This window comes from Dermacentor albipictus, chromosome 8 (genome assembly GCF_038994185.2).
Source record: "Dermacentor albipictus isolate Rhodes 1998 colony chromosome 8, USDA_Dalb.pri_finalv2, whole genome shotgun sequence".
NCBI classification, from domain to species: Eukaryota; Metazoa; Arthropoda; class Arachnida; order Ixodida; family Ixodidae; genus Dermacentor; species Dermacentor albipictus.
This window is the reverse complement of record NC_091828.1, coordinates 42,942,160-42,967,124: the sequence shown is the minus strand read 5'-3', so window position 1 is coordinate 42,967,124 and position 24,965 is coordinate 42,942,160. Positions and strand designations below refer to the sequence as shown.

Here is a 24,965-nt window from a genome sequence, read left to right as displayed (position 1 = left end):
GTCCACTTTTTGAGAAGTCTGATAAGTCAAGGCACGTGGAACTGGCTCGTCAAAACATCCACACCTGCTCTTCAACGCGTCAAGCCAGCTGTCTAGCCTTGTCTGCCTGCGCGCAGAGCGGATGGCGCAATGAGAAAGTATAGGACCAAAATCCATGAAGTTTCCCGTGATGTCCATGAGCTTCACATGAAGCTTACGGCCTGTGAATGGCTGTGAAAGGCACTGACCTCTGCAGCTGCCATTTTTCAACTATTCATTTGCTGATGATGCAAATACAGTGTGAGGATCACGAGAGATAGAGATAGAGAGAGAGAGAGAGAGAGAGAGAGAGAGAGAGAGAGAGAGTGTACAGCTACAATGTACCAAACGTGAAAACACCCATGTACTTAGATTTAGCTGCACGTTGAAGAACCCCAGTTGGTCCATGTTCACGGAGTCCTCCACTGCGGCGTACCTCGCAATCAGATCGTGGGTTTTGGACGTAAAAATGCATAATTAAATTTAATTTTTGCTGCTACAGTACTGCTACAGCTGGCGTGAGCTCTGTACCAGGCCCAGCGCAGTCGCTGTCCAATGGGTTTGTAAGGCGTATGGCCGTGTGGGTTGCCACCGCACCGACCCTCAGTAATTTCTCTCCCATGTGGCTGTCCGCCGGGGTGCCACCACCTTTGAAAGGCAAAGATCAGTGTTAGCGAAATTTGACAATCACTAAAAGTTCAATCATAGCTGTTCAGTAAGGAAGCCTGTCGCATCCTCGACGGCAAAAGCATCACCACCCACACTCTCACGTGGTTCCCCACTCACATGGGATCCATCACGGGAGGCCCCACAAACCTCAACGAGCTGGCCCACTCCAAGGCGCGAGGTCTCACTTTCCGCGACCATGGAGAACCCCAACGCCGGCACTCAGTGGTGGAGAACAGAGATCAACCGACCACATACAACGAAATTGCGCAGCACTTTTATCTCGGCAGGAGAGACTTTCCCCTTCCACACGAGAAGTTAAATAGAGCGCTGGCATTGACCCTCAGATTATTGCAGACAGGCTCATATCCCAACCCGGCTTTATTCCACAAAAATTTATCCCGACACCTATGCCACTAGTCCTTGCAGGCACTGTAATGACATCGCTAGCCTAGACCATATGCTCTGGCGTTGCCCTTCGTTACGAGGCACAGAACAAATCAACGAGGACAAGTGGCTCTCCGCTATCAAGAGCCCCGATGCCGGGGCGCAACTATGGGCTGTCCAGAGGGCCCACGATGCGGCGGTCGGGCAAGGCCTGACTGTCCCAACGTGGGTGCGGCCCGCAGCGCGCTGAGTTGCGTACCTCAGGACCTTATTAAAGTTTGGCATCCATCCATCCATCCATAGCTGTTTAGTTCCACTGCTTCGAAAATACTGCCATAAGCATGCACACATCATGGTGCAGCTACCTTAACCAATTTCGGAGCCTTGCTAGCTGAGCACAAATAAAATATGGAGACAGGTCGCCGTGCTCCCACGCACATAGCGCCGTGAATATGCTAATCAATTGCAACTGTGCCCAAGTGTTACTTGCCCCTGGTATCTCACTACAGCACACAACAAGCCTACACGCAAAGCTAGTTGACGGCGTTCGGCTAGACTCCACGCTTTGCAAACCAATAAGGTAGCGTTTCTTTCATAGTAAAACGTCCTTTGAGGTAGCAAACAGCGTTTTCAATGCACCAAGACATGAGCAAAATTGCCGGTCATGCTAGTGTGTCGCGGTAAACAAACGGGCGTAGGCACATCTTTTGTTTGCCTGCATGTTACAATCAAACAAGTTCAGTGCAACGTTATATCTGACGGTGAAACTATTATGTCATCACCCCTTTTCCGTATGCGCGCGCACAAGCTGTTGGAAACTGCGCTCGAAGTCACCTGTAGCGATGGCTTCCCGTGCATTTCATCAAATATATATATTCCTAGTCGAGAATCAAGAGCCAGCAATTTCGGCAGATGAGGAATAATTGAATGCTCACCTGCTTTGAAGATCTCGCACGTGTCTTCGGCTTTCTCACGGCGCCAAATTTCTTTCAGGTTGTCCCAGCATTTTTTCAACTGCTTGGATGTTCGTGACGGCACGTTGTGGTGATGGTTGATCTCGTCGGCCAACTTCTCCCGCGTCTTCTTCTTTGCGTGGATGGACACAGCATCAGTTCTCTTACATCCAAGCACATCGCGGTGCCTCTCCATTAGATCCATCAGGGTGGTCCGCTTCTCCTCGGTAAATTTAGTTTTGCGCCACTACATTCTGAACGTGGTTTATCAAAAGAAAAAAAGAACACTGGGACTATTTAAACAACTAAACTGATGTAAAATAAGTAAAATAATACCCAGCTAGATATATATATGTAAAAAAAGCGTACGAAGTAAAAACAAGGCAAACCAAGATGGATGAAGCAAATAGAAAAAAACAACGCGGACAAAACCAATCACGAGACATCGGTACATAAACGTGCGCTGCGTCGACTGGGTTAGACCAACGTGGCCAGACGTAAATGGCGAACTCACAAAAAATAGCGAGCGTTTAATCACGCTTCATCAAGCATTTATACCATATTTATGTACAGGTTCTTGTGTGCACCCCATTATTGCTTTCTTGTAATAAAGGCAGTTCAAACGATGTCAAAGTAAATATTTCATAGCGAAAAATTCTCTAGCCTCGCTACCAGGTAAAACAATTAATGAGTGAAGGGCGTCTTTCAGAAGGCACACTTATAAAGCATGAAGGTGCGTTTTCGAAACGCACTTGGTTCTTTTGTTATACTCGTACTTTTCTCGTCCTTCCACAAGTGGCCTTCTCGCGATAAGTTAAGTTCTGTTTGTGAATGCAGCGGTTAATATTGCTTAGGCGTGGAATGCGAAAGCTATATTTTCCCTTTGGTAATATGTTTTTGTACTTACACAAATACACAATTTTTCTTTACAGACATGACGCGGCTCTTCTTCTCTATTGGCTGCACCGTCGTGTTCCCAATGGTGCACTTTCTGGACCGCACCTTTATACAGCCGGAAAACTGCGACGTGATGTCTGCAAAGACCGGATACACTAGGCCACCCGTTTAGTCAGGCAAAATAACGCAGAAGCCGTGGCGCCGGGCAAGCATGCTCGTTGCGCTCCTTGCGGGCCCGCGTTCAATTTTCGCACGGGCGTAAACCTACCAAATAGCCTTTTGAAGTTTACTTTGCGTACAGGAAGCTCCCTGAGACATTTGAAGCCAATCCGACCACTTTTTCCGTGTTTCTCTTGGTACCATCGCTTGGTCACGCGGCCGGCGGATTTTCGTGTAAAGGGCCAAATAATGCTTTCATTTGAAAACGCACGTGTAACTCATCGTTGTTAGAAACTTGACATTTCCTTCAAAGTCATCATTCCGGATTTTGAACTATGTGCGCCTCAAATGTTATTAGCTAGTTTCTTACGGTGCTGTATATTTCAAGAAGGAATTCTTATTTAGGCGAGAAAGAAAATTTTCTGACGTATGCTGCCGTTTACAATTCCTGCGGCACCGCGTTGCTTTTCTAACGTCATAGGAAACATGGGACGTGGAAAATTCCTTAGCGGACTTATGTGTCGTATATTCAGCAGAATAGGACCACGTTATTTATTCTTGGAAAAACAACAACACATCAGTACTGACGATTGGCTGTATTGTTTGGAAGTACGAGGAAGAGCGGGGTGAAAAATGTCACCTCTCAAATAACGAGATAGCTGTACGTCAATATTTTCTGCCTCCCCCAAGCAGTAAAATCAAAACAAGCGCTCAACGAAACATTATCTGCGTTGCATTGAGCAGGAGTTCCGATAAATGTTTGTCTGTTGACTGCTTCCTACTGCGAGGCATGCCTACACATTTACCTGTGATTGTATATATATAATAATAACTAATGATTATTTCTAATTCATTTAACGCCTGAAGGCACTACAGAAAGCAGTGGCGAAAAACACTACATACGACTCTGTAAATGACTCGGTGTAAAGCGTAGCGACAGAACAACTTACGACATTTTATTTGTTCCAACCTTTCCAGTGGCGAGTATCTCTACCATTTCTAAACAATGTCATTCGGTCCTAACACCTTGTTATTGCGGCAAAATATTGCAGTGGCACAGTAGAGCTAGAAGGAAACATATTCTCAGCAAATTTCAGCAAAAAAATATGATAATGTCGCAGGGAGGTGATTTGTCACAGGGTACATCCAAAACACTGAGACTTTTATAGGGCCTAAATGTATCGTCTGTGCTGCTTTTTCTTTCAATTCACAGACGTTGGAGGATATGGCTGTATTTGAAATGCAAGCTCTACCTCAACGGATTATGACAGCTTGCCAGAAGAACGTACGGCTAGCCTCATCACCCAACCTGTGGGATGAGTCCATGCTCCTCAATCCGTTTTTCGTGGCGGCTACCGCTGTGTTGAAGCTGGAGGCATTGCACCGCACTAATATTGCTCCATGTCAAAAGGTTTTTTCTTCTGCTTTTGTTTCTTAGAAGAGCATATGCCATCATTTTGTTAGATATACCACGTAGCAGATACATATCTATCGTCTTGTGAACTGTCGAGAAAATACCAAAATATTCGGAAGAAATTTCTGACAATAAGAAACGTTCGTACAGACTAGCTAAAACACCTGCAAGCGCTGAAAGATGGGCAGCTTACAAACGCGCTTCACATAACTACATAACAGCGCTTAAACAAGCTAAAGATAAATTTTTAAAGAACACATTGCCATCCATGCTAACCACTGATACGAAAAAGTTCTGGGGCACTATTAACCCAAAGCATGACGACGCCATAACCCTTGTTGATAGCACCGATACCGCAATTACCTCTGCCGGTCGTACATCCGTATTAAATGACGTTTTTACGCGTAACTTCTCTAAACACGCTCTTGTAACACGCCCAACCACGCAATCTTACGACTACAGAGGAATGCTCCCTTTAATAATCGAACCCGTTGGCATAGGAAAAATAATCGCATTGTTGAAACTCTCATCTGCTCCTGGCTGTGACTTAATTAACGCAGAGTTTGTAAAAACACTAGCACATATTGTTCCAATATTCTTACAAACATTTTTCAGCAATCACTTGACAAAGGTTCACTGCCTGCTGATTGGGAGGTGGGGAAGGTGACTCCGTCTACAAAGCAGGTATTAAACATTCCCCACTTAACTACCGGCCTATTTCCTTAACCAGCATACCATGCAAAATTATCGAGCATATTCTGTGTTCTCATATTATCAACTACTTAGAAGAAAACTCCTTTTTTTCTGAGTTTGAACACGGCTTCCGCAAAACACATTCATGTGACACCCAACTGGTATCCTTCACGCATAAACTGAACCTATTGCTTGACCACTTTTCAGTTGCAGACCTAATTTTTTTAGAGTTCGCAAAGCGCTCGATAAAGTGCGCCATAGCTTATTAATCTACAAACCGCAACAACTAAATCTTCATCCTGAAATTTTGTACTGGCTTGTTGAGGTTTTTCTCACTTACCGTTCACAGTTTGTTTCAGCTAATGAAGTAACCTCTTATCTGTGTCCTGTTTATTCAGGTGTACCACAAGGCTCCGTGCTTGGACTCTTCCTATTTCTCATATATATTAACGACTTACCTTCCTGTGTTTCATATTATATTCACCTATTTGCTGACGTCTGCGTAACGTACACCGAAATAACTCGCAACGAGGATGTAACAAGGCTTCAAGCTTTCATTAATGCTGTTTCTTCATGGTGCAATTCGTGGTTAATGGAACGAAATGTTGACAAGTGTAAATTCATGCGCGTATCTCGAACTACCAATGAACCACCTGTGTTTTCCCTTAATAACGCTCCATTAGAAATGGTAACAAGTTACAGGTACCTTGGCCTTCACATCGCCTCTGATCTCACAGGAATATCCACATCACCCATATAATAAGTAACGCTAACCAAAGGCTAGGTTACTTACGATGCAGCTTTTCCAAAGCACCTTCTCCCTTAAAATTAATCCTCTATAAAGCTCTAATACGACCTAAACTAGAGTTTGCTGCTTCAGTCTGGGATCCAGGTCAATTAAATGTAACGCACTAGCTCGAAATGGTTCAGAATAACTCTACTCGTTTCATTCTTTCTAACTATAATAGAACCGCGAGTATCAGTGCCATGAAATCTAGCCTTAACTTACCGTCCTTATCATCACGTCGAAAACTGTTCGGTTTGTGCCGTTTTCATCAATTATTTCATCACCCGCTGATACGCAGCAAACATTTCTCCGCCTCCATATGTAACGCCCAGACTAGACCACATTCATGAGCTCAGCATTTCATTATGGAGATCCAACACTTTTTTGCAGCCATTTGTACCACGCACTTCCAATGAGTGAAATCACCTTCCCGCTTCGATGGTCGCCATCGCAGATCAACAATTATTCAAGAAGGCCATAGCTAGCACTGTATAAATAGGAACCTTTTTCTTCACATTGTTCAACCTGTACTCACAAACGCTATAGCTAACACTGTATATGTAGGTGCCATTTGTTAAAGCGTTTTGTATATATATATATATATATATATATATATATATATATATATATATATATATATATATATATATATATATATATATATATATATATATGTAGCGTTCCTAACTAGAACGGCAACAGAAATGACATCATCTAAGTGAGACGGGTGTCGTCTGCCATTTTATTCCAACTTCTTCTTTTTCACTTCTCCCCTAGCACCTTCCTTCGTCTTCTTTCATGCGTCCAGCGCAGACCGCTTCACTCTTCCGGATTTCTTTTAATTACACCTCCTGGGGTAATACTTGAATACGTTTCCAATAGCGGCGCACTCCGTTTGGCCCGAGGCTCCGGCGTACCAGACATTCTTCAATATTCCATGCTGGCATGCAGTCTTAATAACTTGAAATGGTCCGCAATATTTTGAATTTGAGGGCACAGCTCCTTTCCTTACAAGGACATAGTCTCCAGGCTGTATGTCCGGTATCTCGCTACTGTGCCTTTTATCAAAGTTTCGCTTCATGCGGCGCTTGTAGATCTCCTGTTCTTTGACAGTTTTCCTTACTTCCGCAAGTTCGAGGTTCTCTAATAGACCTAGCTCACGATCTGCAGGAAGTATGGGCGCTGTACCTGAAGTTACAAAATGAGGGCTGCAGCCTAAACTCGTGGTGTATGATCTGTTGTGATGCTTCACAGCGGCCTCGAGACAGCACTTCCAGCCACCGGCAAAGTCTGGATACATCTTCAGATACTGTTTGATGTCTCGTATGGCACGTTCCGCTAGACCGTTTGCTGCCGGGTGGTATGGAGAAGAATACTTTATCATGATGCCGTGCTCCTGGGCCCACTTTGATAATTTGGCACTCCGAAAAGCCGGCCCGTTGTCGCAGACGAGCGTCTTTGTGTGTTTAAAACACTCAGCTTTGAGGAGGTCTATTACGCTGTTTGCGTCTTCTTTGCCAGCTTTAGCCGCAATCGTCCGTGTGCACTCATCTATGGAGAGCAAGAAAGCTTGCGTTCGCTTGACTCCTTCCCCCTTCTTTTTGAGCTCCGCGAAGTCCAAATGAATTACTTCGAACGGGATGCTTGAATATTCAGGGTTTGTCATAACGTCTGTCGATTGCTTGAATTTAACTTTGTTCACCTGGCAGAGGTGGCATGTGCGGATGTAATGGCTGATGTCGTTTTTCATGCCCGGCCATGTGAATCTCACGAGCAATTTCTTATAAGTGCGCCAGAAGCCATCATGTCCACCCGATTCAGGGGTGTCGTGGTATAGATGGAGAATCCTTGGAATCATAGTTGGTGGTACGTGATACCTTCCATTGATAAACTGGAGCTCTTCTGTACCTTCCCATAGCTTAATATGATTGATTGTATCTGGATTATTGCTTGATTCCTGTACAAGTAATCTTGATAGTGCGTCAGCGTCAGTGAGGAGTGGGCCAGGACGGTGCGAAATTACGAAATCAAATTGTTGCAGATAGTTCACCCATCTAGCAATGCGGCCTCTTGGCTGGGCCATGCTCAGAAGTTGAGTCAATGCTTGATGGTCCGTGAAAAGTATGAATTTGGCACCTTCCAGGTAAGTACGAAAGTACTGCACAGCTTTTAAGACGGCCAGAGCTTCCTTTTCTGTGGTACAGTAATTGATTTCGGCGGGTTTCAGGGTATAGCTGTAGTACCCCACGACGTAGTGTTTGGTTTGATCAGCTTGTTTGGATGGCTTCTGGTATAGAACTGCACCGGTAGCATAATGTGATGCGTCCGTGTTCAGCACGAAAGGCAAGGAAAAATCCGGTATTCGCAAGATGGGGTCCGACGATATTAGTTTTACAAGCTCACGATAGACAGCTTCGCACTTCTCGTCCCAATGAAAAGGCACGTCTTTCTGAGTTAAACGTGTGAGGCACCTTGTTCTCAGTGCGTAGTCTTTGATAAACGCCCGGAAGTGTCCTGCAAGGCCAAGAAAAACGCGCAGGGAGTGCACATCATAAGGCTTTACCAGCTTGGAGATTCTCTCTACCGATTCTTGCTTGGTGCTTTTAGTCTGTCCATCAAACACCCTGCCAAGAAATACTACGGTATCTTGAAAGAACGCACTTTTCTTGAAGTTGACTTTGAGTTGGGCAAGACTGAGGGCATGAAGAACTTTTGAAAGATGACTACGGTGTTCGTCCTTTGTCTTTGAGTAGATGATGATGTCGTCGATGTACACATTGCAAAATGTGCCCAGGTAAGGTTTCAGAATGTCCGTCATAATCTTCTGAAACCACGCAGGGGAGTTTTTCCAACCAAATGGTAGGCGGTTGTACTCAAACAAGTCAAATGGGGTTATGAACGCGGTGTACTTCTTCGTTTCTTCACTTAGTGGAATCTGCCAAAAGCCCTTGCAGAGATCTATTCGTGAAAACCAATGGCAACCACCGGTTTCGTCAATGATGTAGTCGATTCTCGGCATTGGATAAGGTATCAATTCAGTTTGACGATTGAGAGCCCGGTAGTCTGTGCAGAGGCGGAATGTCCCGTCTTCTTTAGGTGCAATAGTGATAGGAGAAGCAAATGGGGATACAGAAGGCCGGATGATACCTGCGTCTAACATTTCTTGCAACTCCTTTTTCAGCCACACCTTTTTATCTCTGGACATATTATAGGGGGTTCTACGAACCACTGTTTTATCTGCGAGCTCGAAAGGAACGACATGGGATTTCATTGCTGGAGGGTAGCTTCCTATGCATATAAGCTCTGGGTACTTAGTCTTGATGTCTTCGTGGTGAAAAATTAGCCTTGATACACTAGGTTCTTCACCAGGGTCTTCTGTTCTTATCGTGTCTTCGGCCATTACCTTGTCATCCCAATAGAGGTTCATCTTAAGTTTTTTCATGTCTGGACGGGACAAAAGAAAATCGTAGGTGACATTGGGAATGGCCAATACGTCACTGGTAATAGCATTTCCTTGAAATTCAATAGCCAGGGTTACCCATTCGCTATGCATGGTCACTGGCCCATCGTAGGCTTGGGCACGCAATGTTCTACCAGCGTGCAGACGACTGGCATCCACTCGAGTCTTGTTGATAATAGATACCGAAGCTCCACTGTCAACGAGAGCATTCACTTCAATGCCATCTACCTTAATGGGGGCGTACAATAAGCTTGACGACACCAAATATACTGTCTCACTGAAGCTCTTTTTCTGGGGCTTGTGATGCACGGTAGACAGATTATGTGGAAGTAGGTTGCCGTGAACTGCGGTAATTGGTTCTTCACCATCCTCACAGTCATGATTTACGCTTCCCAGAGATTTGTTTATGAAGCTGTGTTCACATTCAGTTGACGGCAACGACTCTAGATTGGAATCAAGTTGCTCTGTTCTACCATCTGGCTGTCTTCTCGATGTAATTCTTGGCACTGAGGTCTGTAGAAAGTTCAGAAGGTCATCAAACGTTCTTGGACCTTTGAGCTGGACATGACAACGGATCTCGATACACAACCCTTGCGTTATCAAAGCTACAACAGCAGAAGACGACAGCTTCGGTTCTGCAGAATACAACAGGCGACGCTTCTCAAGACAGTACTCAAGCAGAGAGCCACCTGTATAACTGAACCGCAGTGCCGCATCCCATCTTTCTACTGCGTTGCCTTCGAAAGCCCCTAAAAAGTTGCTTTTCGACAATTCCCAACATGTTGTTCCATAATCCATGAGTTGCACGTCATACCATTTTCTGGCTATACCGCCCAAATAGCGGCGCATATGCAAAATCTTTGTGTCGTAGGAGTGCCACAGATTCTTGTCACAGGCGTACTCGAAAAAACACAGCCAGTAGTGTGCATTTTGCGATTTTCCTTCAAAAACATCTGGTTCAACAATACTTCGTGCTGACTGCTCTCGACTAAGCGCTTGGACGAAAGTTCTCATTATTTCGATCTGTTGTATAATGTTCCTTTGCAGTTCCATAACACTCAAGTCTAGGCTCACCTTCCCGGCAGGCGTTTCCTCTTTGAGGGTGCCACGTCGTATGGGTTCCAGAACGAGTTCGCTCAGTGTCTGCAGTTGTAGATTCACTGTCACCGATCCTGTTTGCACGAGGGCTTGGCGGCTGATTGCAGTACCACGTTGATCAGCGCGGTAGAACTAACTTCAAGAGGAAGGTCCGTCGCTGGCTCACCGTGCACTTGGTATCGGGTGAACACAACAGACTCTGATGACGCCTGGTCGACGAAAAACGTCACCCGCATCGCTGGTCTTCGAAAACTGTCGGCTGCGCCAAAATGTAGCGTTCCTAACTAGAACGGCAACAGAAATGACATCATCTAAGTGAGACGGGTGTCGTCCGCCATTTTATTCCAACTTCTTCCTTTTCACTTCTCCCCTAGCACCTTCCTTCGTCTTCTTTCATGCGTCCAGCGCAGACCGCTTCAATATATATATATATATATATATATATATATATATATATATATATATATATATATATATATAATTCTCTCAATTAGTAACTCCTGTTTGTTGAATTTACCTGTTTTGCTTGTAACCACTCCCCTCTATAGTGCCCTAATGGCCCTGAGGGTATGCTAAATAAATAAATAAATAAATAAATAAATAAATAAATAAATAAATAAATAAATAAATAAATACTTGGTAACTGTGGATTCCATACGGATACCTAATTGTGTAGCAGGCGGTTTCTCAATTACCATTTGAACACTTAGATTTGATACACAAATATAGCCGCTACCGCTTCTCCAAAGCAATTTAGGTGTTCTTATTTATATTTCACGAGAGGCTCCTGCGATGGACAAGTCCTAATCGATGGACAAGTCCTAAACGTGCATCGAATAGTCGGATTAGCAATCATCTTGTCGCGAATGTTTGAACATCCACTGATAACGTCTTGCGAGCCTGTCGCCATGCAATCGTTGTCACTTTAGCCATGGTCGGAATTCTATCGAAACACACGTTGACTGCTTGCCTTACACAACCTTGGTCTTTCACCTGCTAACGCATTGCTTAGCCTCAAAAGATAAGGGATAACAGCGAAAAATTATATCATCTCTCGGATTATTCCACAGTTGAAAAAACATAGATAACCACATTCAGATCACCATAACCTATATAACCGTCGTCCATAATATGCATTAGCTTGCCGAGCAATAAGAAAGAGTTGGTAGAGTAACTCTATCGTTTCTCATAGTCAATGGAACGCTAAATACATGTTTTGCCGAAGGCTGTTTCAGTACGTAGCTCTAATTCAGACGAAAAAGAAAATATTCCGACACTGCTTCTTACTTAAAGCAGACCTGACGTGTGAAGTTCACTTCATGCTTTTGATATCTGAATTCGTTTGATATTTGACTTTTCATGCGTTAATCGTAAATCAAGTTTTCGTCCATACCATGAAATGACCGATAAGTGACCTTAAAGAATTGGGCGCTTCGTGGGCGTGAAATGAAATTGAAAAAAAAAACTTTTTTTCTTCGCATCATAAAGTTGACCTGTGAGCGACTTTAAGGAATCTAACGCGTTGAAAGCCTTCTATGCAAGGAAATAAAAAAAAAAACGCAGCGACGAAAGGATTGTGAATGGCAACTTACTTCTGGGAATGTTTGCATTCGGCGCCTAGAAAAACGTTTTAGGGTAACTATAGAAAATTGAAAAGAAATAGCTAGTAATACCACGCAACAGCAACTCATAAAATAAATTAGAAGCAAGCATTTATTCAAGTAATCAAGTTGCCATGAGGGAAGTGTTATATTTTTGATGCTTTTGCAGCTTCCTATGAAAGTTTTCCTCCTGATATTCTTCGCCATTCATACTTGTGCTTTAGTTTTTTTATGTAGGCAAGCTTCTTGTTCTTGCGAGAAACCACAATAACATGTGAAGGCATAACTTGCGTTTCAACCACCGCCATATCCTACAGCGTCGGTCAATCTGAAAGAAAAGGTAGCGCACATAATTAGTTTGGCGCTAAAAATGCATGCATTTGATGGGCACGTCTACGAGGCACCTTCCTTAACCATTATCTTCTCTTTCGTGAAATTATCTGACAATGTGTGTAGATCAATCACAACCCGCTTAGGGGGCCTACTGCGCGTTTTAACTATTTTGCCGTACTGGCAAGCCGTTATGTGCGAATGATGCTGGCTATAAATTCTGAAGGTGCTGGCTATATTAAAATTTTATAACGAGTAAATCGACGTGCGCTGTTATCTCGCTACGGTTTTCATTGAGTCATCTTTAGGCACGTATTGTAGTCACTGTATGCTACAGGCGCAATTCGGCGGCACACGTCTTCTCTTTTCTTGTCCACGTCAACACAGTGCTAGCACCTCAATTACAGCTTCTTCGTGTGGATGCAATCCCGTCAGTGACATGAATTCGCTTAGGTTTTCTTTTACGCCGCTCGCATATTTGCATGCGTCTTTCGTAAAGTTCCCGTAGAAACTATGCGTATTCAGCGTGAATTTTGTGCAATCTTTAAAGGAATTTCGCGTTGAACATGCTGTATAATTTGAGTACTAATGCTGTTAATGGGGAGTACTAATTTGAGAAATGCTGTTAACGGTGAAGCGTCAGAAGGGGTGCAGTTTTTTTAGATGTATGGCTCACATTGCTGCAAGGACCACCGGTGGGTATATGCATTAGTACATCCACCCGTAATTATCTCTTGCCAGCGGGAACACACCAGTCATTGATTGTGCAGATAGTGCTTCTCACTCATAAAGGCGGAACACGATTGTATTTCCTCCTCGGCTTTTGTTTTCTACCTTAAAAAATTTGCCACTGCATTAGTTTGTATTAATTTTGGATGGTTCTGCTTTAAAAAGAAGCGGTCGCTTCTGGTACCAGCCCAACCCAGCAGCTAGCGCCGTGACGGCGTGGAGGCGCATTATTATTCTCTGCCGGAATTTAGGAGGGGGCGACGATTGTACATGAAATAAAGATAAAGTTGGAGTGAATGACAGGTGGTACTTCTGACGGATAGTCTGTAGCACGAGGTCTTGAATTTGGGTGATTAGGTCACAAAGCTCGGCAAGACCACTCTAACATTCTAGCACAGGATGCAGTTGGAAGTGGTGAACGTGATATCGACTAGGGTATGGACACCATCAGAGATATCGCGGTAATAAGGAAAACGTCGGGTGCAATTCCTTCGTAACCACCTTCGGAGTAAAGGGTGTGTGTGCAGTACAACAGCCTTTTTGTGGCTTTGTTTGTGCAATAAAATACCGCTTTGGAAGGTTTTAACGGGGTGAATAACATTCAACGATAAGCGCTCTAGACAATAACGCATCTGACAGCATCTGAGAGTGACGCGGTGCCGCGCAGCTACGGACTGATAAGGCCCAGCCCTTGAAACAGAGGTCCACGGCTTGGATTGGAACGGCTTAGTTGACTTGGCATTTACAATCCTAATTTGAGTAAAAGAAGCAGTAGCAAGGGCTTTCTTATTCGCTCTCGCTTTGCGCAGCAGCCGATGCGCAACAGCCTGTAACATGCGCCAGGAGAGCTGTAGCTGACTGAAGCATAGTAGCTAATCAATCAAGTATGTTATAGAAGATAATGGTTAGGAATCAAGACGTAGAGACCACTAGGAAAGAATATAAAATTCGACGAAAAATATCTTTGTCACAACATTGTTTGTCTGAGCACATTGGTTGCACATAGCACAAATGGTTTGTAGAAGAACGTACTGACACGAACACGCACGTCTTTCTGGAAAACGAACGTTCATTTTTCTATTGCCAAACGTTTTATAGCAAGAAACAGCAAATACTTCTTTCTTTCTTAAATATCGTTTTTCGGGAAGTAGCCCTTGTCGCGCATGAGTGATGGTCCCTTCCTGTTATTGTTATTTAATATTCTATCATTACAGCTATTATCATTACGTACATCATTTTACTTGTTCAAAAAGTGACGTAATGTTTCACTTACAAGTATCTACTATTAGTTTCACGCATTTCCCAAACTTCTCTATAAACAAGGCAGCAGGAACGGTGCTTCATTTAACGGTACTCAAGAAAGGATGCACTTATAGCGCACTCATTTGTTCTTTGTGCTACCCTCAATCTTTCAAACGAAACGATACTGTAGGTGATCGTTGCGTTTGCCACGGAAACTATCGCTCAACGTATTATTTTGGCACTGGTTCTCAGGACAACGTAAAGCTAACATGCATTGTCAAGAACGGCCAGCTGCAGTGCAAGTTTTGCCGGCCGGTTGCTACAGTGGCCGCAACTTTCCTGGAGCGCCGCCGCTAACCTCTAGCCACGTCGTGACTAAGCCGACTTTGTGTCGGGAACAATACGCGCGTCCTCCACTCTCCGTCGCTTCAGCTAGGATGCGTTTGACGGAGCATGCTTTGTGCTGAAACCGCCACCGTTACGCTCTAGCCTCGTCACCGTTGTGACTGAATTAGTTCGGCGGGCCAACTATTGCTACCGAACCCACCAACGCGGACCTTATCTGCTATGATTGAAGGAGTTGCCGCGGGAACGTCGTCGAGACCTCTTCCCACGCGCCGACCAAGACGCAAGGCAATGGCTACCCGGATGCGCTGCGAGGGTCAGCTGCGAGTTCTGCGAAATTCGTGTGGTGTCGGTTTCGGACCGTGAACCTGTTTGTGTGTGCGTGTGTGTGTGCAAACCGTCCCGCGGAGAGGCGGCTAGTTTACGATGACTAAACGAACGTTCGCGTCACCTTGTATCGGGGGAGGACCGAGTGTTTAAAAACTGCTGTTATGCGGATGCTGGACACACTTTCTTACGCAGTCATGTTAGACTGAGACACTCTCTCAAGCAGTCGTGTTAGACTGACACACTTTCTCTCGCAGTCATGCTAGACTGATGAACTCCATGTAAATACTGTAAATAAACCAATATTCTTCGTTCTCGATGAGAAGCAGCACTTCCCTTCATCAAAGTCCTCAGCGTGGATAAGTTGGACGACGGCATCGGCCAGCTACCTTCGAATTCGTGCCATACTCCAATCTTGACAACGGATCACGAGCGATGGGATTGAGCACCCAATCCTGACAACTGGCTTACAACGGTGGGATTGACTTTGTGACGTGGTGCTGTGTCTGCGGTGAGTGCTTGGTTCTTGCTTTGACTCTATAGGCTTCATTTTGCGGTTGTTCTGTTTAGAACAGTAGGGAAGCTAGATTGTTGAGTGTTAGCTAGGTTTTGTTTTACTAGCTAGATTTAGCGAGCAGGATCAAGGTAGTAAACCAACAATCATGGAGTTAAGGACACTGCTGAGAGACGACTTGTTGAGTTGGTGAGGAACTGGGCCTGGATGTACGCAAGGAAATGCTAAAATCTGAAAAATTGCAGCTAATTTCCGAACAGGCCAGTGAGGAAGAAATTGAAATGTGGTTTGAACTTCCTAAATAGAGAGAAGAACGAGAGAGAAAAGAACAAGAGAGAGAGGAACCCGATAAAGATCGCAAGTTAAGAAAGATGCAATTTGAACTTGAAAGCAAACGTTTGGGGTTGTCTCAAGGAAGTGAAGGGGCTCTGGGACGATCAAGTGAGGCAGAATCATAACGCATGGAGAGGCTATAAAGCCATTTGTGGTCGGGACCGACATAGGCTTGTTTCTAAGCAATTTTGAAAGGACTTGCGAGAAGATGAACTTCGGTCCGAGTACATGGCCACAGCGGTTGCTGTCGATGTTGCCGCGTGAGTCTGCAGAGGTAATCGCCAGACTGAGTGCACAGGATGCATATAATGCAAAAGTAAAGGCTAGCCTCCTGAAGTATTACCGCCTTTCAGCCGAAGCTTTTCGGCAATGGTTTAGGAGCACAGGCAAAAAAGATAGCGAGGGGTATCCGGAGTTTGCATATGGCCTAAAAGCCAACCTAGTCGAGTGGCTAAAAAGCGCGGAAGCGTACGACAGCAGAGACATGATCATTGAATGCATGTGTCTAGAGCAGTTTTACAGAAGCATCTCCCAAGCTGTGAAACAGTGGGTGCAAGACAGAGGGAATGTAAACACTGTGGAAAGGGCGGCTGAATTGGCCGAAGAGTGCACAACGCGTAGAAAGTTGAACGCCGTGGACGGAAATTGGGATGGTCGAAATGGACCGCGGAAACCATTTCCGTTCAAAGGGGTGCGCAGACTATACGATCAGAGCCTGTAGACGTGGAGGAAAAGCCCGCAGAAAAGAGAGAGGAGAAACGTAACGAGGAAACCACACAAAAGGAACAGAAAAGAAAATTCGAATCTGTTAGGCCGGTCCGCTGTTATAAATGCCACAAACTGGGACATATAGCTATAAACTGCCGGAAGCCCAGTGTAGTTTTTCCCTACTTAGAGGAAAAAGACGAGAATATGGAACTTTCGTGCCCATATCTTCACGACCTGCAAGTTAATGGCAAACCATACCGAGTGCTAAGAGACAGTGCCGCTACGATGGATATTGTCCATCTGTCTTACGTGACGGTAGATGACTTCACCGGAGAAGTAGCATGGATCAAACAGGTTGTAGAAGAACACAGCATGTGTCTGCCCATGGCCAAAGTCAAAATCAGTGGGCAATTCGGGGAGCTAGAGACTGAGGCTGCAGTTTCCAAAATTTTATCACTGTAGTACCCTTACGTCTTTTCGAATCGTTCGAATCAGCTACTGCATGACAAAGGGATTAAACTGGGAGAGGGTATATTACAGGCATTGACGCGAGGCAAAGCTCGTAAAATCGCGTCGCTTTCGGCTGGAAATGCACGAGCTGCTCCAGCGGAAGCAGAAAAAGGGATAACTTCAATAATCGAATCCGAGCTAGGCCCGAGGGACAAAAAACAGTTGAGGAGAGCCTGCCAGATGACCAGCTCAATGAGAGCGTATCACTAGAGTGTCAAAGTTCAAGCCTGCAGGAAGAGCAAGCTGACGCACTCACAAGCGAGACAGGGTCGTTATTATCACCGGCCTCAAAAAACTTTGATCAGCTCTTACGTGTGGATAGAGAGTCATTGGCAGCCGAGCAAAAGAATCATGAGAGCTTAGCTAAACTACATCACACAGCCAAAGAGGGCATTGCTAGGCGCAACGTGACGATACGTGAGAGCGGAGGATTGTTTCATCGGCACTACCGAGATCGAAAGGGTAGGATTTTAGATCAGTTAGTCGTACCTACGAATTATAGGGAGGACTTTTTGAGTCTCTGAATGGAAATGGGTGGTCCGGCCACCTAGGCATAAACAAATCGAAAGAAAGATTGCTTACGGAATACTACTGGCCCGGCTGTTTCAAAGACGTAGAAAACTTTGTAAGATCATGCGACGCCTACCAGCGCTCTGGTAAACCAGGAGAGACATTGGAAGCTCCACTGAGGGTAGTGCCCTTAATAACAGAGCCTTTCAGACGACTTGTAATAGACATGGTAGGGCCTCTTCCAAAAACAAAATCGGGCTACAGGTGCTTGTTTACCATGCTCGGTTGGGCTACAAAGTTTCCAGAATCAATCCCTCTTAAAGAGCTCAGCTCCAACGCAGTAGTAGACACGCTTTTGACAGTGTTTGCACGAGTTGGGTTTCCGGCCGAAATTCAGGCAGATCAAGGGTCAGTATTCACGAGCGCACTGACTTCCACATTCTTGCAAAAGTTCGGAGAAAAGTTAATACAGAGTTCTGTCTATCACCCTCAGTCAAACAGTGTAGAGAGGTGGCATTCAGTGCTTAAGCGAGTTTTGCGTGCGCTCTGTTACGAGCACAAGGAGGACTGGGAGAACTGTCTGCCGGCAACTTTGTTTGCTTTGCGAACGGCTCCACATGAAGGGACAGGGTTCTCGCCAGCACAACTAGTGTATGGGAGGACACTCCGTTCTCCACTGAGAATGTTAAGAGAGATGTGGGAGGAAAAAGGAGAGAGTCAAACAGTGCTTGAATACGTGCTAAATCTGCTGGAACGGCTAAGCGCAACCCAAGAACTAGTCGAAAGGAACATGGGAGTAGCTCAAAAGAACGCCAAGTTCTATTACGACAAGAACGCGAGGGTTCGTGCGTTTAACGCCGAAGACCAGGTAATGATCCTCAAACCTTGAAGAAAGAACAAACTTGAAGTTCACTGGGACGGGCCCGTTAAAGTTTTCACAAACTTTCAGATACTAACTATGCTCTGAATATGCCCGTTCGCAGGAAGGAGGTGAGGTTATATCACTGCAATTTGATGAAGCCGTATATAGAGCGGAGTGGAGTCGTTAACTATACCACCAAAGAGCAGGATGGCACTAGTACCAAGGAGTATAGGGCGACCTCCAACTCTCTTTATGGGCCTCCTGCGCATAATATTAGTCTCGAATGTGGCTCGACAGGCTTTTTCGTGGACAGTTCATTCGCCGCCAGGATATCTAAGCTGGTCGGCAAGGTCGCCGAACATGACACGGAGCAAATACAAAGGAGCAAGTACTATGCTGCTTCAAACGGTGACCTGTTTGAGCATGTGCTGTAAGCTGCAGTGGAATGTATGCGTTTTACACTGGTGTTAAACGTGGTTGTTTAACACACCTTCATGACGTACCCCTTTCCTTACATCAAGAGAAATTGCGACAAAGATAGAAATAGGTGAAAAACCGCTATGTTCTGCATCTTTTCCGGACTTAAAGAGAAAGAAAGGGCAAACGGCTAAACCAGTTGCACCTTTAGATGTTGCCATATGGGTGGCCGAGACGTCTTACGTGCTTTTGGTTTATATTTTATTACAATAAACTCCTTAGTAGCTCTTTTTTCTTCTTCCGAGAGCTGCCCTACTTTCTCTTATCGCGCTCTTTTGCGAACAATTTTCCAAACATTGGGTAGATTTCTTATGTAGCTTTCTTTCATGATACGCGAAGTTTAAAGCTATCCCGAGTGCCTGTTGACCGAGCGCGACATTCATGATCGAGTCGTCCTTCATGATGAATCCTTCTGCGATGCGGCGGTAAACGAATGCAGCCGTGTGTGTTTCAATGGTTGCTTGGAGGCGCTTCATTAGCGACGGGCAAGGGCGCATCTTTTTCATATTTCGCGCATTTCGCAGGCTTTGTTTTTTTATTGGAAAAAAATTAGACGCACTTCAGCATGAAGTAAATTCTTGATTCAGAGGTTATTTCAGGTTCCCTACAACTTTGTAAATGAAATGGTTGAGATTCAAGCAATATTATTATAAATTTCACTAATTTAAAGCAAATTATTATTAAATACTTCGTGATTAAAAAAATACTGGCTATAAGTACACACGACTGCGGATACTCTGCAATCGGTACAATTTCTCTAGAGCTCTTGTTTTTTTTATCTTTGTCTTTAAGTTGACTGAGAGACATGGTTTAAACTACATAAAAATGGGAGGTAGTACCATTTGCTTAAAATAATAACTGTGTCGACAATACTGCCATCTGCGTATATGCGCAAAAAAACTATGCAACTTCCACAGCGCTTCTCGCTGAATGTTATTCACCCTGTTAAAACCTTCGGAAGTGGTATCTTTTTCCGCTAACCAAGCCATAAAGAAGGTTCTTGTGGTTCATATACACCCTTTCCTCCGAAGGTGGTTACGAAGAAATTGCACTCCATGTTTCCCTTATTCCAGCGATATCTCTTATTGTGTCCATACCCTAGTCGATTTCACATTCAACACTTGCAACCGCATCCGGTGTAGAATATCAAAGTGGTCTTGCCAAGGACGATGAGCTAATCACCAGAATTCAAGACCTCGTGCTACAGACTATCCGTCAGAAGTACCACCTCTTATGGACTCCAACGTTTTCTTTATTTCTTGTACAATCGTGTTCCCCTCCTACATTTCGGTAGACAAGAATGATGTGCCTCGACGCCGTCACGGCATTAGCTGCTGGGATAGGATGGTGTCAGACTCGATAGCTTCTTTATCAAGCAGCACCATCCTAAATTATTACAAACAAAACCAGTGGTAAAATTTGTAATGCAAAAAAGAAAAGCCGAGGAAGAAGTACAATGGTTTCCCCCTTTAAGGGTCAGGAGCACTATCTGCACAATGGGTGACTGATGTGTTCCTACTGGCAGGAGGTAAATACGGGTGCATATCCTAATGCATACACCAACCAGTAGTCCACACAGCAGTGTAAGCCTTCCATCTCAAAAGATTACGCCAATTCTTATGTTTCACCATCAACATTTTTTTGAAACATTCCACGGGTACTCAAGTTATTCAACAAGTTTACCACGAAATTCCTTTAAAAATTGCACAGAATTTATTCCGAATGCTAATTGCTTCTACGGAAATTCTACGAAAGACGCATGCAATTATGCGAGGGGCGTATGGAACCTGGCCGTAGCGATATGCGGATGAAGAGCTATGATTGACTCACGATTAGCAGCTAATGCACATTCTATCACTAAGAAGACAAGTGTAGAGACGCAATATGTGGAAAGTGAATCAACGCATAGGAAAAAAAGCCAAAGCAAACTCATATCACTACCGAGGATGTCATAGAGAAGAAGAAGCGGTAATTGAGGTCCTAGCACTGTATTGACATGGACAAGAAAGAATGGAAGTGTGCCGCAGAATTGCGCCTGTAGCATACAGTGACTACAATACGGGCCTAAAGATTACTCAACCTCAACAGTAGTGAGAGAACAGCCTACGTCTACTTACTTGTTCTAAAACATTAAGTTACCAAGCGCCTTTCGAATTTATTGCCTACATCATTAGCATATAAGGCCTTGTCAGTGCCGCGAAACATTGGAAAGGCGCAGTAGGGCCCAGTAAGTGGGTTGCGATGGAAGTAAAAACATTGTCAGATAATTTCACTAAAAAAAGATAATGGTGCAGGAAGGTGCTTCGTTGCAGGGCACCATCAGATGAATGCATTTTAGCGCTAAACGAATTATGTGCTCTACCGTCTCTTTCAGCATCACAGGCGCTCTAAGATATTGTGATGTTGAAACGCAAGTTATGCGTCAGAAGTGTATTGCGGTTTCTCGCAAGAACAAAAAGCTTGTCTACATAAAAAAACTAAACCACAAGTACGAATGGCAAAAAACGTCCGAAGGAAAACCTTCAAAGGCAGCTGTAAAAGCATCAGAAAATACAACACTTAGGTCATGGCAACTTGATTACTTGAATAAATGCTTACTTCTGGTTTACTTATATCAGTTACAGTTGCATGTTATCTAGCTATTTCCTTTCCATGTTCTGCAGTTCACATAAAACCTTTTTTTGTTATACGAATCCAAATATTCCCAGCGGTAAGTTGCCATTCAGAAATCTTTCGTCGTTTCGATTTCTTGATTTCCCCGCATGGAAGACTTACAACGTGGCAGATTTCTTAAAGGCGCTCTCAGGTCATGTTTATGGGGTGAAAAAATTTTTGTTTTGTATAAATTCATTCGATGCTCACGACGGTTCCAATGCCTTAAAGTCACTTAAAGGTCATTTCAGGGTGTACCAAAAACATTATTTACGACTGGCACATGACAACTCAAATGTCAAGTTCACTCAGATGTCAAAAGCATGAAGCGAACTTGAAATGTGAGGTCTCCTTTAGGTAAGAAGCAGTGTAGGAATATTTTCTTTTTCGTCTGAATAAGACATCAGTCATGAAATGCGCTTCAGCAAAACATGTGTTTAGCGTTCCAATCACTCTGAGAAATGGTAGCGTTACTATACCAACTAAAGAAGCTGCCTGGCTTGAAGCTGCATTTGCTTGCCAAGCACTCATAGTGCTTGGCAAGCCAATGCATATTATGAGTGACGGTTATTTAGGTTATGGTGAGCTGAATGTGGTTATCTATGTTTTTGAACTCTGGATTGGTCCAAGAGAGGATATAATTTTCCGCTGTTATCCGTTATTTTTTGGGGCTAAGCAATGCGTTAACAGGCAGCGTAACAATGTTATGTAAGGCAAGTGGTATATACGTGTTGCGATAGAAGTGCGACGATCGACTAAAGTGACAACTATGGTATGGCGAAAAATCCGTCAGACTTTATCTGGGAATGTTCAAATATTGGTGGCAACATTATTAATAACCTGGCCACTCGATGCATGTTTAAGACTTCTCCTTCGATGGTGGCAAATAAAGGTGAAAGTAAGAGAAAAACCGAGCGAGATGTCATCTGGCTCTAGCTGTTTTATCAACGCACGGTGCCTCTCGTGCAATATGATTAAGGACACCTAAATTGCTTTAGAGAAGCGGTAGGGGTGCTATATTCTTGTGTCGAATATAAACGTTCAAATAGTGATTGAGAAAGCCACTTGTTAAACAATCAGGTGCCCGTATCTCATCCACAGTTGCTCAGCAATCGTTTCTTCCGTATATTTGAGTGTTTTTACACGTTGCTCAAGACGATAGATTTGTCTATGCTATGTGGTCTATGTACCACGAATGATGGCATACCCATTTCTAAGAAAAAGAAACCATAGAAAAACCGTTTGACAAGGAACAATATCGAGTGCGGTGCAATGCCCACAGCTCCAACATAGCGGTAGCCACTACGAGAAATGGAGTGGGGAGCATGGGCTCATCCCACAGGATGGGTGATGAGGCTAGCTGTACGTTCTTCTCGGAAAGTGTAGTAATCTGTTGAGGTGGAGCTTGCGTTGGAAATACAGCCATATCCTACAACGTCTCTCAAATTGAAAGAGGCAAACTGGAAGAGTTAGAAGAAGTAAGATGTTGTAAGTTGTTCTGTCGCTACGCTTTACGCCGAGTCATTTACTGAGTCATATGTACTATTTTTCGTGGCTCCTTTCTGTAATGCCTTCGGGTGTTAAATGAACTAGAATTAATTAAATATTTAAATATTTTAAATGAAGTATCACAAGTAAAACATTAGGAATGCCTCGCAACAGGAAGAAGTCGATATATCAATTTATTTATGTATGTGTTTATTTGGGCAACACAAATACAAAGTTTGCTCGCAAGGTAAGGCAAAGCAGGGCGTAATCCTCGGACTAAGTCCTTTACCTCGCTGGAATAGTAGAACTAGCAGTTTACTAATGAAACTAAATACAACTAAATCAGAAAACATCAAAACTATTTACAACAACATTTTAAACACATTGAAATGTATCAACTGTTTGCAAAATAGCAAGTAACTAAATAAATACAGCACAGCAAAAATAAGAACTTTCTGGTACTGACAAAGGTTATACATTCAGAATATAACACTTATGACATCACTGTTGACATCAAACAATTTAAAACTCCATTAGCATTCGTTAAACATACTGTGATCCGAAAATGGCATGTTTTGTATTGCATGTATAAATTTGTCATCTCTTCTACAATTTATAGCTTCGTCAACAATGTTAGGGTACCAATCACATAAACACATACTTTCATATTCGATTGTTTGTCTGCCATATTTTTTACCTTTGTTTCGTTAATACTATTGAAGTGAGACGTAGACTGTATACTGTGTCTCTACTAAGGTAACAATTTGGAAATAGTTGAGTGTTGCTGGACATCTCTTTAAATATCCGTATGAGGATCTTTGTTTTGTAAGAGTATCTAATATTAGGAACTTTGTAGCACATCATTGATATAGAAGATTCTATGTATTGTTTCGAGAAGTTCAGCCGTCAAACAGCTCGCCGTTGCAGTGCTGCTATTTTTTCCACACCTGTTTTATTACCATTTACCCATACTAAGTGGCACTAGCTAAGAATCGAGTGCACAAACGCATAGTATAGTTGCCTGAGAAGCCTGACAGGCACAAAGCATCCCATGCGTTGTAGGAAGCAAAAAAATTGTGCAACCTTAATGCGTACCTTATTTATGTGCTCTTTCTAGCTTAGGTTTTTATTAAATGTAACACCAAGAAATGAATGGCTTGAGACATGAAGTTGCGATCCACAATAAAAAGTTTGATGTCGTAATCCATTAGCTTATTCTTGGAATAAAAAACTGTATACTTCGCTTTTTGTTGCATTAAGACATGTTTATTTAGATAAAGCCTCTCGCTAAGTTCTTGTAATCATTGAGTTGCGGTAACTTCTAGTTCGTGAAGGTCTACTCCGGAAAAAAAGACATTGCTGTCATCAGCGTATAGCATGATTTCAGCCGTCAGTGGAACGTTTGTTCGCTCATTTGTGTAAATAATAAATAATAACGGTTCTGAAATGGAGCCTTATAGTACCCCATATTTAATTATGCTGTTTTCAGAGCTGTGCCCTTTCAAGGAAGTATACTGAAATTTAGATTCAAGGTAGGTATGGATATGTTGTAATTCTAATGCTCGAATACCTTATACTTGGAGTTCCTCTAGTAATATAATATGTTTTATGCTATTGAAAGCCTTGAGAAAGTCTAATTATATGCCAATTGTAAATTTTTTTTCTTGGATGTTATTTATTATTGTATCTCATGCTTTGAATAATGCCATTTCGGTTTATTTATTTCTCTGAAAACCATATTGCTTATCCGAGATAACACCTCTATCAAGCAACAATATATTTAGACGCCTATATATAATACGTTC

The 24,965-nt window shown here is 43.5% G+C and overlaps 1 protein-coding gene across 1 annotated transcript; it reads right to left on the bottom strand.

Moving 5' to 3' along the window:
- Positions 1-514: 514 nt before the first annotated feature.
- LOC135896770 (myb/SANT-like DNA-binding domain-containing protein 3) lies at positions 515-2,229 on the bottom strand. Its single transcript, XM_065425278.1, has 2 exons — positions 2,007-2,229; positions 515-666 (listed from the first exon to the last, which is right to left on the bottom strand). The coding sequence occupies exons 1-2, from the start codon at positions 2,227-2,229 to the stop codon at positions 515-517; spliced, it is 375 nt and encodes a 124-aa protein (XP_065281350.1).
- Between the last annotated feature and the right edge of the window lie 22,736 nt (positions 2,230-24,965).

Bases quoted from the DNA above. Each gene is read 5' to 3' on its own strand.
- LOC135896770 (XM_065425278.1), bottom strand. From the start codon at position 2,229: ATGGATCTAATGGAGAGGCACCGCGATGTGCTTGGATGTAAGAGAACT. The intron at 667-2,006 runs GTGAGCATTCAA...TGCCTTTCAAAG, and splicing joins GTGCGAGATCTTCAAAGCAG to GTGGTGGCACCCCGGCGGAC.